The sequence below is a fragment of the Mesoplodon mirus genome (assembly GCF_964341445.2).
Source record: "Mesoplodon mirus genome assembly, chromosome: 3".
Lineage (NCBI taxonomy): Eukaryota > Metazoa > Chordata > Mammalia > Artiodactyla > Ziphiidae > Mesoplodon > Mesoplodon mirus.
This window is the reverse complement of record NC_138978.1, coordinates 109,048,728-109,063,640: the sequence shown is the minus strand read 5'-3', so window position 1 is coordinate 109,063,640 and position 14,913 is coordinate 109,048,728. Positions and strand designations below refer to the sequence as shown.

The 14,913-nt window shown below is 41.0% G+C and overlaps 1 protein-coding gene across 6 annotated transcripts in view; it reads right to left on the bottom strand.

Moving 5' to 3' along the window:
• The window catches only part of SLC22A15 (solute carrier family 22 member 15), a 79,606-nt gene that overhangs the window by 29,392 nt on the left and 35,301 nt on the right, over positions 1 to 14,913 (bottom strand). For 5 of the 6 annotated variants that reach the window (XR_014293493.1, XM_082614951.1, XM_082614949.1 and 2 more), the window contains exons 3-5: positions 10,992 to 11,124; positions 10,191 to 10,355; positions 3,711 to 3,840 (exon numbers count right to left, since the gene is read on the bottom strand). Coding sequence is in view for 5 of the 6 variants with exons in the window: in XM_082614951.1 (XP_082471077.1) it covers positions 3,711 to 3,840; positions 10,191 to 10,355; positions 10,992 to 11,124 (428 nt within the window). In the remaining variant the exon portion in view is untranslated. The remainder of the gene's footprint in view (positions 1 to 3,710; positions 3,841 to 10,190; positions 10,356 to 10,991; positions 11,125 to 14,913) is intronic. The other variant, XM_082614950.1, reaches the window with a different exon arrangement.

Sequence of the window (14,913 nt, the reverse complement as noted above, 5' to 3'; positions counted from 1 at the left end):
TCATAGCCAAGTGTTGCTAGAATAATACTGTAGAGTGGGTTTTTAAAGTTCTGAAAAAGCCTCACAAAGAAGATTAAAATCTCTATTATCCATCAGAAAAGAATTTTTAAGTGTTTTCAACACAGTGATATGTTATTAAAAAGGTAGAGATTATTTTAAGACTACACATAAAAATGAAAAAGGGTTTATCACATCTTAGCTACTTTTGAGCTTTAAAGCTTTAAAATACTCCAATCAGCTAACACATTCACTTTAATAGGTCCTGAGGATATTTCATGATCCCCCAAGACCTTCAAGAATAAAAGTTTATTTTCTGGTTAACTTCTCCAGTTCCAAAACAACAGTTACTTCTTACTATAGCTACAAAGTATTGAACATTTCTGTTGCCACAGATATCTTTCAACAGTTTCAAGACTTAGATATTACGTATCTTTTCTCCTCTTCACAGTTCTGCATGCTTTTAGAGGACTTTTCAAAAACCAAAGGGTGGCAGGAACATGGAAGCCTTGTTTACAAAACACAACATCAAGTACCTTTTGATCTAATCTGATATTATTTTCCTAAAATGAAACTTGCATGAGTAATACTAAAAAAGGCTATTTAAGGTGCCTTTCAGAACTCCCCATGCCTTTCAGTAAGGATAGGTGAATTGGCAACAAACACCACAGGATCTGGAACTTCATGGACAGCCAGGTCATCGATAACCATTTACTGAACACTTTCATTTTGTACAGAGCAATGTAATAGGTGCTGAGAGCAAAGACACGGAAACAAAAAAGCAGGCATTTTCCCAGGAGTTCTGCTACTGGGGAGAGATTATTCATGTACAACATTTGGTTGTCAACAAAAGCAGGAACAAAGGCCTCTACAACATCCTAAAAAATTCTTTTATCTACTTTTTCACTGCTATCTGATGATTGTTACTAATACACAAGTAAATAATCAAGTAAAATATTGTTTTGTTGGAAGTTATGTCTGCCGATCATCACTGGATCCACTGGCCCTGTCCACCAGCCCATATATGAGGTATCTATGTAAAACTACCTGATCAAGTCTAAATACAAATAAAAAGAATATAAGACTAGTGGGGTGAATATAAAGAGTATACTTGGGATAGAAATATAAATGAAATGCTAGGAAGTCTATGATAGTAAAACTGAAAGCTGAGGAGCCCTAAGAGGAGTGAAAAAGGACCAATAAGGAAAGAGTCAAAATATAGGAAGTCACTATTATCTTTGGATAATTTAAGTCATTTTTCCCCTTCCTATTAAGCTTCTCTGTGTTTTCAGAATTGTTTATAGCAATAAAAATTACTTTTAAAACTATATAAATCATGTTTAACGATGATATTTGAGAGATATTCAGGCTTTGGAAATTTGACTCTTGAGTTAATAAAACAATTTCTACTTGGGAAAGGGTTTATCTGGATTATGTAAACTTAGGACCTGATATTTCTCCACATTTTGAGAAGCCTATAAGCTTCTCAGTAATGAAGCCTCACCTAGTTGCCAGTGGACAGATTTGGGAATATGAGTTCTAACACACGCTGATTGCACGTGCAAAACAGTAAGACATGTTTTTAAAAGAAAAAGCAGGCCCTTGAACATGCTGCCTGCTACACAGTGCTGTGCTCACCTTTAGAAGCTACAGTGCTAATTTAACAATGAGGCCTCTGCTCAAAAATGTCCTGTGAATTTCTTTAAAGGTGGAAAACCTTTGTAAATTAAGGGGGCACTGGTTTCTAAAGTAAAACTATCCAAATTCAAGTACTGTGAAAATTAGGAATTTTTAAGCTAAGTAATAATGTCTCTAGTAAAACAAACAAGGTATGTCTCTAAAATAACATGACTTTTTCTGATGTTGCTGATGGCTAACGCAGGCTAATTCCAAAGGTTTTTTGTGCCAGCATCTGCCCAATGGATACGAGGTGTCTACCGTGTGGAGGAAGGCCCAGAGCTCTGGAGCTGGGGGAAATGCAGCTGAGCAAAGAGGCTGTGCTATCAGAGAGCTCCTGCTTTATAAAGAGGACAGGCTCTGGGTGAGGCAGAAATAAGGGGCCACTTGAAGGGTGCCAGTTTAGTGCTGCAGAATTAAGAGAAGAAAGAGAATGACTGGAGGTCTGACCTGGAAAAGTGTGGAGGGAGTGGCATTTGAGCAAACTGGGAACGCTATTAACTAATAAAGAAGGGGGATGGGGAGAAGGGCGTTGAAGGAGCCAGCAATAGCACTGAGTAGGAGACACAGAGGCAGCCAAGCCTAAGCTGTAAACTGGAACAGAGAGCAGCTTAGTGTGTGTGCCTGGAGCAGTGTGTGTGAGATGGGATGGGAGGGAAACTGGAGGCCGACTGAAGCAAGCCTTACTTTCTAGGCCTGATGGAACACATATATGTTGTGATTTTACATGCTCTTTTCTCTGCTTTCTATTTTTCATGACCTGAATTAATTTCCCAGTGAGTCAATGTCCCCACCTAGCACTAAGCATTAACAAACAGACTACACATTCTGAAAATGAAAAGCAGGATGGCTCGGCTCATCCAGTGAAGTCACTCTGCTATTGAAGGAGAGATGAAAGCCAGCCTGATTAAGAAGTATGTGGCTTATTAAATATTTAAAAAGAAAATTTGTTGATCTACTGATATTTACATGAATGCTTATTAATTCAAGGAATTATACTAGGAACCCATTTATTCCAAAAATTTACAATACACAAACTAATAAAATATAGTTAGTTTTCCTTTCTAATAAAATTATGTCACACTATTTCACATAACTAAATGCATTTCATAAATTTTGCCTTTCTAAATATACGTTAACTATTTCTACTATATTCATTTTTGTACTTAACAACCCTCTCACTTTCAAAGAGAGAATGAAAACAGATTTCAGGTCAATTCCCACCAAATCTCAGTTAGTAGAACTTGAATAAAGAATTACTATACCAAATCGCTAACTGAGTGAAAATTCTATTACGGGTATCTCTCACTTCACAGAAGAAAGCTGGTACCATTGGCTGAAAACTGTATTTATCTCAAAGATTTTAATGATTAAAATTAGGGGTCTGATACCTGAGGGGAGAAAACCTTTCAGAAGCACAATAAAGCTTCTGGTGAAATAGGCCTAAGTTGGTGGCTCATCTGACAGCCTTTAGAGGACCATGGTGTGATACCCTGGATGAGTTTTTTGTAGAACCCTGCCCTGACCAGGGCATCACCCTTTTACTGCTTTGAGTCCATGCACTCTAAGGATTTCTCCCATATCTGAGTTATCTTCCCATGTCCACATGTAGAGGCCCTGAAATTATACTCATCCGTGGGATGAAGAGGTGTCACTATATATTCAATATGCGCAGATTGCTCTATAATATCATACCTCAGTCGCACCCCTAGCACGTGATCTGACCAAGCCTGAAGATCTTTAAGCTTGAAGCATTAGGTTAAAAAAGAAATTGGTACCCTCCACTGGCAATATGAAGGTTAAAATGCACTCTACTGAGAGGTTACTTTAAACAAGGGGTACCTGCATTCTGAATTAATTAAGCATCTCTCTTCCCAGGAGCTGCCAAGCATTGGAGCGCTTGCGGAATTTAGTTCTTCACCAAAGTCAGTTCAGGCAAACTCCTGAAAGGGAATAATGCTGCTCATTGACCCGCATCCTCTTAAGACATTCCTTCTGCTTATTAAATTAAAAGTCTAAGAGGAAAAACTACTTACAAAGATAAGAGAAAGACCACTGTTCCCTGCAGGTTAACCAGAATGGCTAGGGTTCTCCAGGAGCGGATGAAGTATCCCAACAGGGCATATTGGGCGATGCCGACTGCGAAGAAGAGGCCACCGATCGACCCTAATTCAGGAAAAGAGACCTGTTACTGGGGAAAGGACCATCTGCAGCCCCATTTCCAACCCAGGTCACGGAGTCAATCCCTTCCTTGTGAGATATCAGCAGAAAGAAAAACCTACACAAATATGGAGCATCAGATGATATAACTAGAAGAGAGGCCAGGAAATTAGTGGAAAAGAAGGAAGGACAGATGAAAAATACAAACCACATGTGGTCAAGATGAATTTTAAGGGCCTGCCCACGTGCTTTCTGCATTGATGTTGCACTGACATCCACCTGAACTTGTGGCTGAGGCTTGGAAATATTGTTTGCTACATGGTGGGAAGGTTTTTAGGTCATGAGACTATGACAATGCTGGGACTGCATCTTTATCACAGGGGCTGTCACTGAAATCCTTATTTTAAATCACAACCTACTCCCCAGTTCTCCCTATTGTCCTTCTCCACTTAATTTATCACCATCATATATATCATCATCAGTTATATTTGTTTCTTGTCTGTCTATCCCAAGTAGAATATAAGTTCTATGAAGCATGAATTTTTGTCAGCACACTGATAGAAAAAACATCAACTATGGGGTTGTTAAGGATCCTATGGTTTTTGAAATAAATGCTGAATGGGTACAAACCCACTGCCTTGCCCAATATACTTGCAAATTCTATACTTCTGACATACTTCCTGTACCTGCTACTATTAGTAGCAGTTAAATCTATCGCTATTTATTTATATCATAGCTACTATTTATCGAGTATTAAGCCTTATCCATACATTGTCCTATAATGCAGGTACCATTATTGGCCATATACAGCCATAGAGCTCAGAGAAGTTAGGTGCCACTGCCTAAAGACACAGGGCTGTGTGTGGCCGAGACAGGAGGCGTTGTCCCCTGGTCTGTCTGACTGGAGAGCCTGCACTCTGTACCGTTCCCCTCCCCGTCACCACCCTTCTGGGGAAAGGCGGACTCCTGTGGGCATCCCACAGCAATAGGACTTGTTACAAGAATTTTCTACAACAATCCTATAAGACAAATGTTTCTTTTATTCTTGTCCATAGATTAACCTATAACAAAAACAATGCCTTGTATGCTGCCTGCCCTAGTGAGGAGAAGGGGGACGCAGAAGGGAAAGCTGCTGTGACAGCAAGTTCAGTGTGCTCAGAAAACCAATCGGAGCATGTGGTCTGCTAAGTAAGGGAATGCGGACTTCCAATCCCTGTGATTTCCCTGGAAACTTAAGATAATCAATAGCTATTACAGGTTCATTACAGTACACTGAATAGCACCTGGTTTCCAAGAACAAGGATTTCTGTCATTGCTCAGAACAGTCCTGAGTACTCAGTGTCCACTGACAACAATGTAGGCAAAAAGACGAGAGATCACAGGATGGGACCACTTCAGAGGGACCAAGTTCAGACCCCAGTTCTGCCACATGCTGCTGTGTGACTTTAGGCAAATCACTAAATGTCTGAGCCTCAGTTTCCTTATCAAGGAAAGAGAAATAATAATATCTACTCCAAAGGGTAGTTATTGGTTTCAAATGAAACAATGCATGTGGTACAAATGTGAGGACGTTATTTTGTCCTACTGTTAAAATGGGTATAGCCCCTTATATCTATTAACCTCCCCCAAAAAGTCATCTGGAAGCCTCCTCTACCTAGCCTCCTCTATCAATAATTATAAAATACTGTCTACCTAGCACTCCTTTCTAATTCCAAGAATGCTTTCCCTTTTTCAAAGAGATGATCTCCCCATACTTTACCCCTGTGGTTCAAGTCAGGGCTGCCAGTCATGGGCCTCTTGCTGGGACCATCAGAGCTCCTACCAAGGATTTTAAATACTGGACGTGGTGGTGAAACCTGAGAGCTGCTGGGCCCCATCCCTGACTGAGCAGAGTAAGCTTCCCAGAGATGATGGGAAACAGAAATGAGATGCATCTGACTTCTGGGTTCCAGGTATCGCAAGGGCCTGGCTCTTCTGTGGTTTGGTTGTGTTAACCAAATGATTTCCCTTTATACCTAAGCTCATCACGGTTGAAACTCTGTCTCAGAAAGACTTGGTATCAACTGGATATAATGGATAGGAGGAAATGATTCAAAGGTTCTAGTTTAATGGCTTTAAATAAAATGATGACATTACTATAGAGAGAGGTCTCAGAAGAGGATGGAGATTTTAGGTAAAAGAAAGCAATATGTTTAATTTGAGGTGCCAATAGATACTTGTATCTAATATCCAGCAAGAAGCTGCAAGTGTATGCCCCGAAATGACAACAGGGATAAGGTGAGGATACAGGTGTGGTAAGGCTCTAGGTCATTTGGTTAAAAAATTTAATTAGAAAAAAAAGAATACTTCAGATCACCACTTTTGCACATTGTAATTCTGGAGAACCATAGGTGGCTGTGTAACTGTTTATGGGCATTTGGGTATTTATGCCTATTTTTCAGATTTCTTTTCTGCTTATTTTAAATTAATTTCATGTCTGCTATTCCCACTCAGTTCGCACTAGTAAAAGCCAAATTTCAGCAGGTTAGAAAATAGTGTATAGTGATGACTTCGTTTTTGTAAATGTCTCCAGTGATCCCTCCAGTTTTCAAGCACAAGCCATGAAGTCCCCTTGATTCCTCTTGGTCTTGCCTTTTCTGCTGGTTCTTTAACAGGTCACGTTCCCACCAAATCCAGCTCAAACGCACCCTCTTTCCTCCTCCTCCACTACTCCCACCTGGTCTAAGCTGCCTCTGGGTTGCATGGGGCCAACCACACCAGCCTCCTGAATGACCCCTTAATTTTTACTCTTGCTCCTCTATAATCCATTCTTCACACGCCTACCAGAGTAATCTTTCTGTATACAAGATCCCATTGTTCCTCTCTTTAATTCACTCACTGCACTGTGAGTGAAAAAAAAAACCAAAATTCCTCACTTGGCCTATCATGGGCCCTGTATCATTCTGCCCCTTCAACCTGATCTCATCCCAACCTCCCCCTGCCTCTCCACACTGCATCTTTTCAGGTCCTCAGAGAAGCTCATTCCTACCTCAGGGCCTTGGTCCTTGCCATTCCATCTGACTGGAATGTTCTCTCAGAATCTCACATGCCTAGGTCTCCCTCATCATTCACACATCTTTGATCAAATACCTACATCTCCGTTTTCTCTAACTATCTGTCCCCTGCACTTACTGCCTAGTCTATTACCCTGTTTAATTTCTTCACTGCACTTAAAAATTTCTGAAATTACCTCATATTGGTTATGTCTCTCCTGATTAAAACATAAGCTCCATAAGAGCAAGGACCTTCCCCCACCCTGGCCTACCATGTTCACCCTTTTATCACAAGTGTCTATAAAGGCAGTGTCTGGTACATGGCAGGGTCTATTTAATAAATGTTGTAGAACAGATATGCAAAGGAGAAGCTCTAGGATACACAGCAATATGTTTACAGTGGTGGTGTTCACATGGGTAGGACTATATGTATTATTTATATTTCATTTCCATATGCTCTTGATTTTTTTTACAATGAACATCAATTCCTTTTGTTATAAGATATTTATATAAGAAAAATAAATAATAAATATATTAATATGACATTTTTCATAGCTTTAGTATTTTATTTTTTCTACTCTCAATAATTTTCAATCAATTATCCTCATTCTTGTTAAGCAATACACTGCAAATTGGTCAAAAATGGATGTTTTCAGTTTGTACTTATATTTTTTATATGTACTTTACACAGTATTTTATACATACTGCAAATATTTTGTAATCAAGCACAATTTTTCAAAAATCTTTTTTAACCGCTAAACAATTAGGCTATTTCCAACTAATACCCTGTTGCTAACCTTTTAGGTTTTTTTCTCAGTTTCTTGCAGTTCATGAGCGTATCTGAAGCCACAGGAGTGTATAAAATTGTGCTGGAGAGAAAACAGCTTAGAAAGAAAGGCCAAGGACAAAATTCTGGGTAAGACTCGGCTCATGGGAGAGGGATGAAGGAAGCTCCTCACAAAAGAGTTCCGGGGCATCAGAATCTTACTTCTGTCCTGCTGCAGGTCAAGTGCACTGGCCTTCAGGGAACTCTCTCAAGCTCCTTCTGAATTTCACATTGAATTTGGCAAACATCTGATACCACTGTTACAGGTTTTTTTCCATTCTCCCTTTTCCCTTTGCTATAGAAATTTTAATAGCCCCATCTTAACTCAGCTTCAAGGACAACAATGGAAGGTAAATGAGCTTTAAGAGCAATCTTTTCACTGGCTTTAGGCCGAATGGCAAGGAAGCAAGAGACCAGGAGGTCTTTCTTTTTGCCCAAAATATGCAACAGGAGAGGAACAGTCCTAGAGAATTGGGTAGGGTGGGGGCAGTATATGTGTTTTGTAAGAGAGCATCTTCTTCATGGAACAACTAGAGTCAAATGTGAATATTTTAATAGAGGAATGTGCTGGGTACATGAAAAATATGTACTCATGATGCTCTACATGAGCAAGATTTTATTTTTTAAATTTTTTAATTATTATTTTTTAAAAATAAATTTATTTATTTATTTTTGGCTGCACTGCACCTTTGTTGCTGCCTGCGGGCTTTCTCTACTTGCAGCAAGCGGGGCTGCTCTTCGTTGGGTTGAGCGGGCTTCTCATTGCAGTGGCTTCTCTTGTTGCAAAGCACAGGCTCTAGGCGTGTGGGCTTCAGTAGTTGTGGCTCGCAGGCCCTAGAGCACAGGCTCAGTAGTTGTGGCGCACAGGCTTAGTTGCTCTGTGGCATGTGGGATCTTCCCGGACCAGAGATTGAACCCGTGTCCCCTGCATTGGCAGGCAGATTCTTAACCACTGCACCACCAGGGAAGTCCCTGAGCAAGATTTTAGACTCAGGAAAACCAAAACCCCAGGAGAGGGTGCCTTTGTGTCTTCCCTGCACAATGTGAGTGGTCGTGATCACCATCATTACTCATTTCTCAGGAAGTCCCAGCAAGTCTGAACCCACCACTTGAAAAAGTGACCTTAAAAGTCTCAATGCAAACTGAAGACTCAGAGGACATTTTCTCACTGATCCTGACTTAGGAGCTGGGCTAGGGAAAAAAGAAGCTCATCTCTAAAGGCTTTGAAAGCTGCTATAGATAAAGTGAGTCATAAAAAAGCACCACGTGTAAGAGGTAGGCAGGAAGCCTGTCCTGCTAGGATGGAGCAGGTGTCTCTTGCTTCCCAACTTAATTCTAATTTGTCCAACCCTCTGTGTCCTTCAGCTTGGACAGCAGTTTGGTCGACATACAAATAGAGCAAAATTTATTTTATTTACCTTTGTCTTCCAGCTCAATACATTAGCCCTCACCAAATTCAAAAACACCAAGTGAGAAAAAAATAGGCTAAGCAGACCAGTATTTGTATAAGGTGACCCACTGAAGATCTAAGAGGGGAGTACTCAGGGAACAGTGGGACAACAGGAGCCTGGCGTCATCCTAGCCCTGTCAGTCATTAGCTGTGTGAAAATGGGCATATCACCCCTCCTTTCAGAGGTGAAGTGTCCTCATCTGTAAAATGAAGGTAGAAATTCTTAGCTTGTAGGCTCTTGGAATATTACAGATATGAGTCAGATGCCTAGCATGGTACCTGGCACATAACAGATGCTCAGCAAATGGTAGCTGGCACGCTCTCATCCACATCCTCATGCAGGCAAGTTTCTACAGTCCCACAGTCAACTTGTTCCCATATTAGTACAAGAACATCAATACACTCAGTAATTGTCAAATGAATGGAGAGCGAAACAAAGGTTTCACTGCAAACCTACAGTCCACAAAGTAGAGTCTTAGTGCAGTTGTTCTCCTAAGACGTTATTTTAAGTCAGGGAAGCTTTTAAAATCATTTATTTTACTATAGTGTAGTTCTTAAGAAGATGATGGGATAGTTAAAAATAATACAGAATATGGCTTCTATTTTGGAACTTAAACATCATTAAAGAAATACAAGAGTACTACTAACTTGAAGAGACCAGTAAAAATCAGAAAGGCCTATGAGACAAGGATTTAATACAATACAATACGAAGACACTGAGAAAGGAGTTTCTAGTATTTCCTCTGCACTATTTTTCACCTTACCGGTAAAAAGCAGTTAACGAACGCCCTTAGGCAATCTGTGAGGATAGGGGCAAGGTCACCATCTGTGAGGCAGGCCCCATGGGAGACTAGCTAGAGAGGAATACAAATAAAATGACTAATGACTCGTTCAAGGTCATATAGAACAAACTCAGGAAAGCAAATCTAATAGCTGGATAGAACACCTCAAGTCCGAGTGCATTTTTAGACTCGATGGTTGAACTGGTTCCTATCAAGTTGTCTGGAGCAGCTCCCCATCTCCATGTGTGCATGGATTGAAGCAGTACCTGCGAGTGCCCAGTAGGCGGTGCCCACACATTCGTTCAGCAGGACAAAGGCCACCAGCGACATCCCTCCATTCATGACGCCCACCAGGAAGCGAGTTATTGCAAAGAACTCATACGAGGGGGAAAACCCATTTGCGATAGCAAATAAGATGTCAAGAGCAAAACCTAGAAAGAGAAGAACACTATTCAATAATGCAGAGGCAAACAGCATTTGATGAACGTAATGTATTATATTCATTAGTTTGTAAAGATAAATCTTTGTGAATTTAAATTTTCTGAGCTATGTTATTTTTTTAAAATAGTTTCTCTTAAAGACTATCAAGAAAAACTGAGGTTTTCTTTGTTACAAGTTGATTTCTGTCATGCACAGTTTTCAATTATTAACAATAACGCTGGAAACTGAAAAATCTTAGCTCATACTCAGCTTGTCAAGAGGACTATGCTGAGACCTATAGAGCTCATCTGAAATGAATCAGCACACAAGACATAAGGAAATGGATCTAGTAAACTGCCTCAATCTTTGTTCTCCTTAGAAACATGGCATGAATTAGAATCCAGGGATTGTAGAATTCACCACCATGAAAAGCTTACAGTGCAAATATCTGGCCTTCCTCGGGTATGCTGGTCACTTTAAAATGCTTGGCCAGAATCAACTCAGCCTCTTGCCAGTGAAATAAAAATCAGTTCTGGGTCCACATGGCAATTCCCTGAGAACCTTAAGGAAATGGTCCCCTTATTATTTCCCTGGGAACCTTAGGGAAATAACTCCTCTTATTCAGTCCATGAACACTAAGAGATTACCTGTGAGATAGACTTTTTTCCTTCCGAACCGATCTGAGAGCTGACCAAATGAGATAACTCCCACAAACACACCACTGAAGAAAAAAGAGCTTGCGGCACTCACTTTGTATGATCTGTTGGCAATTAAAAACCACTAGAGAAAGACAAAAACAAAAGGCAGACATTTAGGTCACAGAAAAGAGGGATGGATGGAGTTAGCTAGTAAAAAAACCAAATGTTCAACAAAAACTTGAACATTGGAACTTCTCCACTGCATTACCACTATTAACCGGAATTCAGTAGAACATCCATCCAGGACAACACCCAAGGAGCGTTTGTCTTCAGGAACCCCAGAAATCATTATTATAAAGTGCTCCCACAATAGTCTATACACATCTTATTCCAGCACTGAGCACAGTATGTAACAGCTAATTACTTACACATCTGTTGGTCACGTCTTTCATCCTAAGTCCCTGTGTTTCTAGACAGGAGGAGCCGTATCCCATTAATTTCCATTTCTCGGACACCTAACGTTTTACACGACATATATGAGGCAAAAAATGAACGGTCCTTTTCTCCAATAAATTAATGGGCTTAAAATCTCTTGAGTACTTTCCTTGAAAAATTGAACATACAATTACCTTATGATCCAGTGATTCCACTTCAGAGTATATACACAAAAGAACTGAAAGCAGGGATTCACAGATTTTATACACTAAGGTTCATAGCAGCATTAGTCACAATACCCAAAAGGTATAAGGAACCCAAATGTCCATTCACTGATGAATGGATAAACAAAATGTGGTATATACATCTAATGGGATATTATACAGCCTTAAAAAGGAATGAAATTCCGGAAAGCTACAACATGAATGAAACTTGACCTTACGCTAAGTGAAATAAGCAGACAAAAAGGGAAAATATTGTATGATTGTATGATTATAGTGTGATATTGTAATTTACAATAAGCAACATATATTTGGTTTTTATCCATTGTTCCTGGAACACAGCTCCTGAAATCCTCGTAATTTCCTATGTAAGAACCACAGGGATATCTTTTTAAATAATATTTAATTTTTTCCCAGGTCCTGGAAAAGCTTCAGAGCAATAAAGGTAAAATGGGTGTCTTTTGTTATTTATAACAAGCCCCTTGCAACCACACTGAGCTTATGTTAATGAGGTGACTTTTGGAAAGCCCCTTAGATGGGGGCTGGTTGTCAGGGGAACCAACCATGTGAACAGAGGGCTGGGATTTCAGCCCTACCCTCTAGGCCTCTGGGTAGAGGAGAGCGACTGGAGGTTGAAACAACTGCCTATAGCCAGTGGGTTAATAAATCATGCCTTCTTAATGAGGCCGCCATAAAAATTCAAAGGGAAGGGGTTTGGAGAGCTTCTGGGTTAGTGAACATGTGCAGGTGCTGGGAGGGTGGTCAGCTCAGAGAGGGCATGGAAGCTCTGTGTCCCTTCCATCCTTCCATACCTTGCCCTGTGCATCTCTTCCACCTGGCCATTCCTGAGTTATATCTTTTTATAATAAACTAGTGATCTGGTAAGTAAAATGTTTTCTTGAGTTCTGTGATCTGCCCTAGCAAATTAATCTAACTGAAGGAGGAGGTCATAGGACCCTCTGATTTATAGTCTGTTGATCAGAAGCACAGAAGCAGCCTGAACTTGTGATTGGTGTCTGAAGGGGGTGGCGGGGGCAGTCCTGTGGGACTGAACCCTAGCCTGTGGGATCTGACGCTAACTCCAAGTAGATGGTGTCAGAACTGAACTGAACTGCAGGGACACTCAGCTGGTGTGGCAGAATGGCTTGAGGTGGGAACCTCCCCTCCACACACACACACTCCCACCCACCCACATTTGGCGGCAGAAGTGTCTGAAGGGAAGTAGTGGCCAGTGGAGGAGAAACCAGAGGAGTGCTCTTCCTTTACCTGGAGTAGTCACATCCACAGACACAGAAAGCAGCATAGTGGTTACCAGGGGCTGTTAGAGTGAGGAGTTACTGGTTAATGAAGATAGAGGTTCAGTTTGGGATAGCGACAAAGTTGTAGAGATGGACAGTGGTGATGGTTGCACAAAGATGCAAATGTACTTAAGGCCCCTGTACTGTATACTTTAAAATGATGCATTTTATGTTATGTATATTTTACCACAATAAAAAATAATTCCTTGAGCACTATTACCTTCTATTTTAAGAAAACTTATAAACTCAAAGAGAAAGTAGTCATCCTCTGCTTAAAATGTCATTATCTAAAGCCCTGCCTAGTGATGTGCTACTGTGATCTTTGATTATAAAGCAACCTGTGTCTCAGAGGTAACCTCAGAGAACCAAGAGAATGCTCATCTCTCCCCTCCACAGCCCCCTTCCTAGGCTCAGCAAAGACAGGTTTAAGAAAGGCCCTTCTCGAAAACTCACATGGAGACACCCCTTAGTTGTCCCTTCTCTGTCTTTCAGACCACTCCTGTCCCACACTTTGACAACCAGTCATTATGGCCCAAAGCACATCTAACTTCTCTCCTTCTCTTGTATTTCCTGTAAGACAAGATTGATAAAGATCTTGACAAGACAGCTTCTGTGCATCTTTATGCAACAACTACACACACACAAATTTAGGCACTGGAAAGTAAACAAGAATAATGCCCCTCACTAATGCTGTGCTTTACTTCTAAGTTCTTCTGTCCTTCACATGCGGTTTTTTCACGAGATGAACTAACCGGTTTTCCTACCTCTTCATGGATTAGAAATAGTCGTCTAGTGTGACACTGCCCTTAGCAATAGGAATCAGGCAGTTACCGCTCTTGGTGGCAGTCATCATTTAAATAAGAGAGTGATGGAAGCAATATGATTAAAAAAACTGAATACATTCCAGGCTTTTTTCATTCCGGTATTCAATAAATAGTTGATTAGTTTCTACTAGAGGTTAATAACTATTCTAAACACTGGGAATACAAATGCGAATGATCTAGACTTGGTCCCTGCCCTCGTGGAGTATAAGTTCCAGTAGCGTAAGCTAGACATTAAACAAGTAAACACAGAGGGAGAGACTGGGAGGAAACCTCTTTAAATAAGGTACTCAGGGAAGCCTTCTCTGGGGAGGTGACACTTGTGACCTGAATGATGAGAAAGTGACCAACCCTGAAAAGCTGTTTGGGGAACATGAGGATAACTGCAACGGCCCTAAGGCGAAGACACATCAGGGCGCCTCTCATGGGGGTGGCATGAAATGAGGCCAGAGAGGTGGGCAGGCATCAGGTCATGCAGGGCCCTGAGCCACGGTAAGGAGCTAGGATTTTATTCCAGTGCAAAGGGAAAACACTGAATTACTGTATTTATGTCTCTAAAGATCAGCCTGGGCCACACTTAGAGAATGCATTACAACAGGGAAAAGTGGGAGCAGGGAGGCTACTGCAATAGTTCAGGAGATAAGGGGGGCTTGGACTAGGATGAAAGCAATGGTGATGGGATTACATGAATTACATGAACGTGGGATGGATCTTGAAGGTAGAACTAGCAGGACTTGCTGGTGAATGAGATGTGGAGCGGGGAGGAGAGAAAGGGAGAGTCAGGATTTAACCTAAGTTTTTAACTTTAGCCATTCAGTGAATGGTGATGACATGTACTGAGATGGAGGAGGCTGCAAAGGGATATGAGGTATGTGGTGGTAAATTTAAGAGTTCTCTTTAGACACGTGGAGGTTGAGATGCCTAAAAAACACCCAAGTGGAAATGCCAAGCTAGCATTTGGATGTGGGTCTTGAGCTCGAGGGAGAGGACGTGAGGGGTTATGAACTTAGAGATAAGGAAGAAGGCTGGGGACAGAGGCCCAGGACACCTCCACATTCAGAGGCTGAGTAGAAGAGAACCGCCACAGAAAACTCACAAGCAGGGGTCAGAGAGAGAGCAAGAAAACAGGTGGGAGGGTGGTGTCACAAATACTACA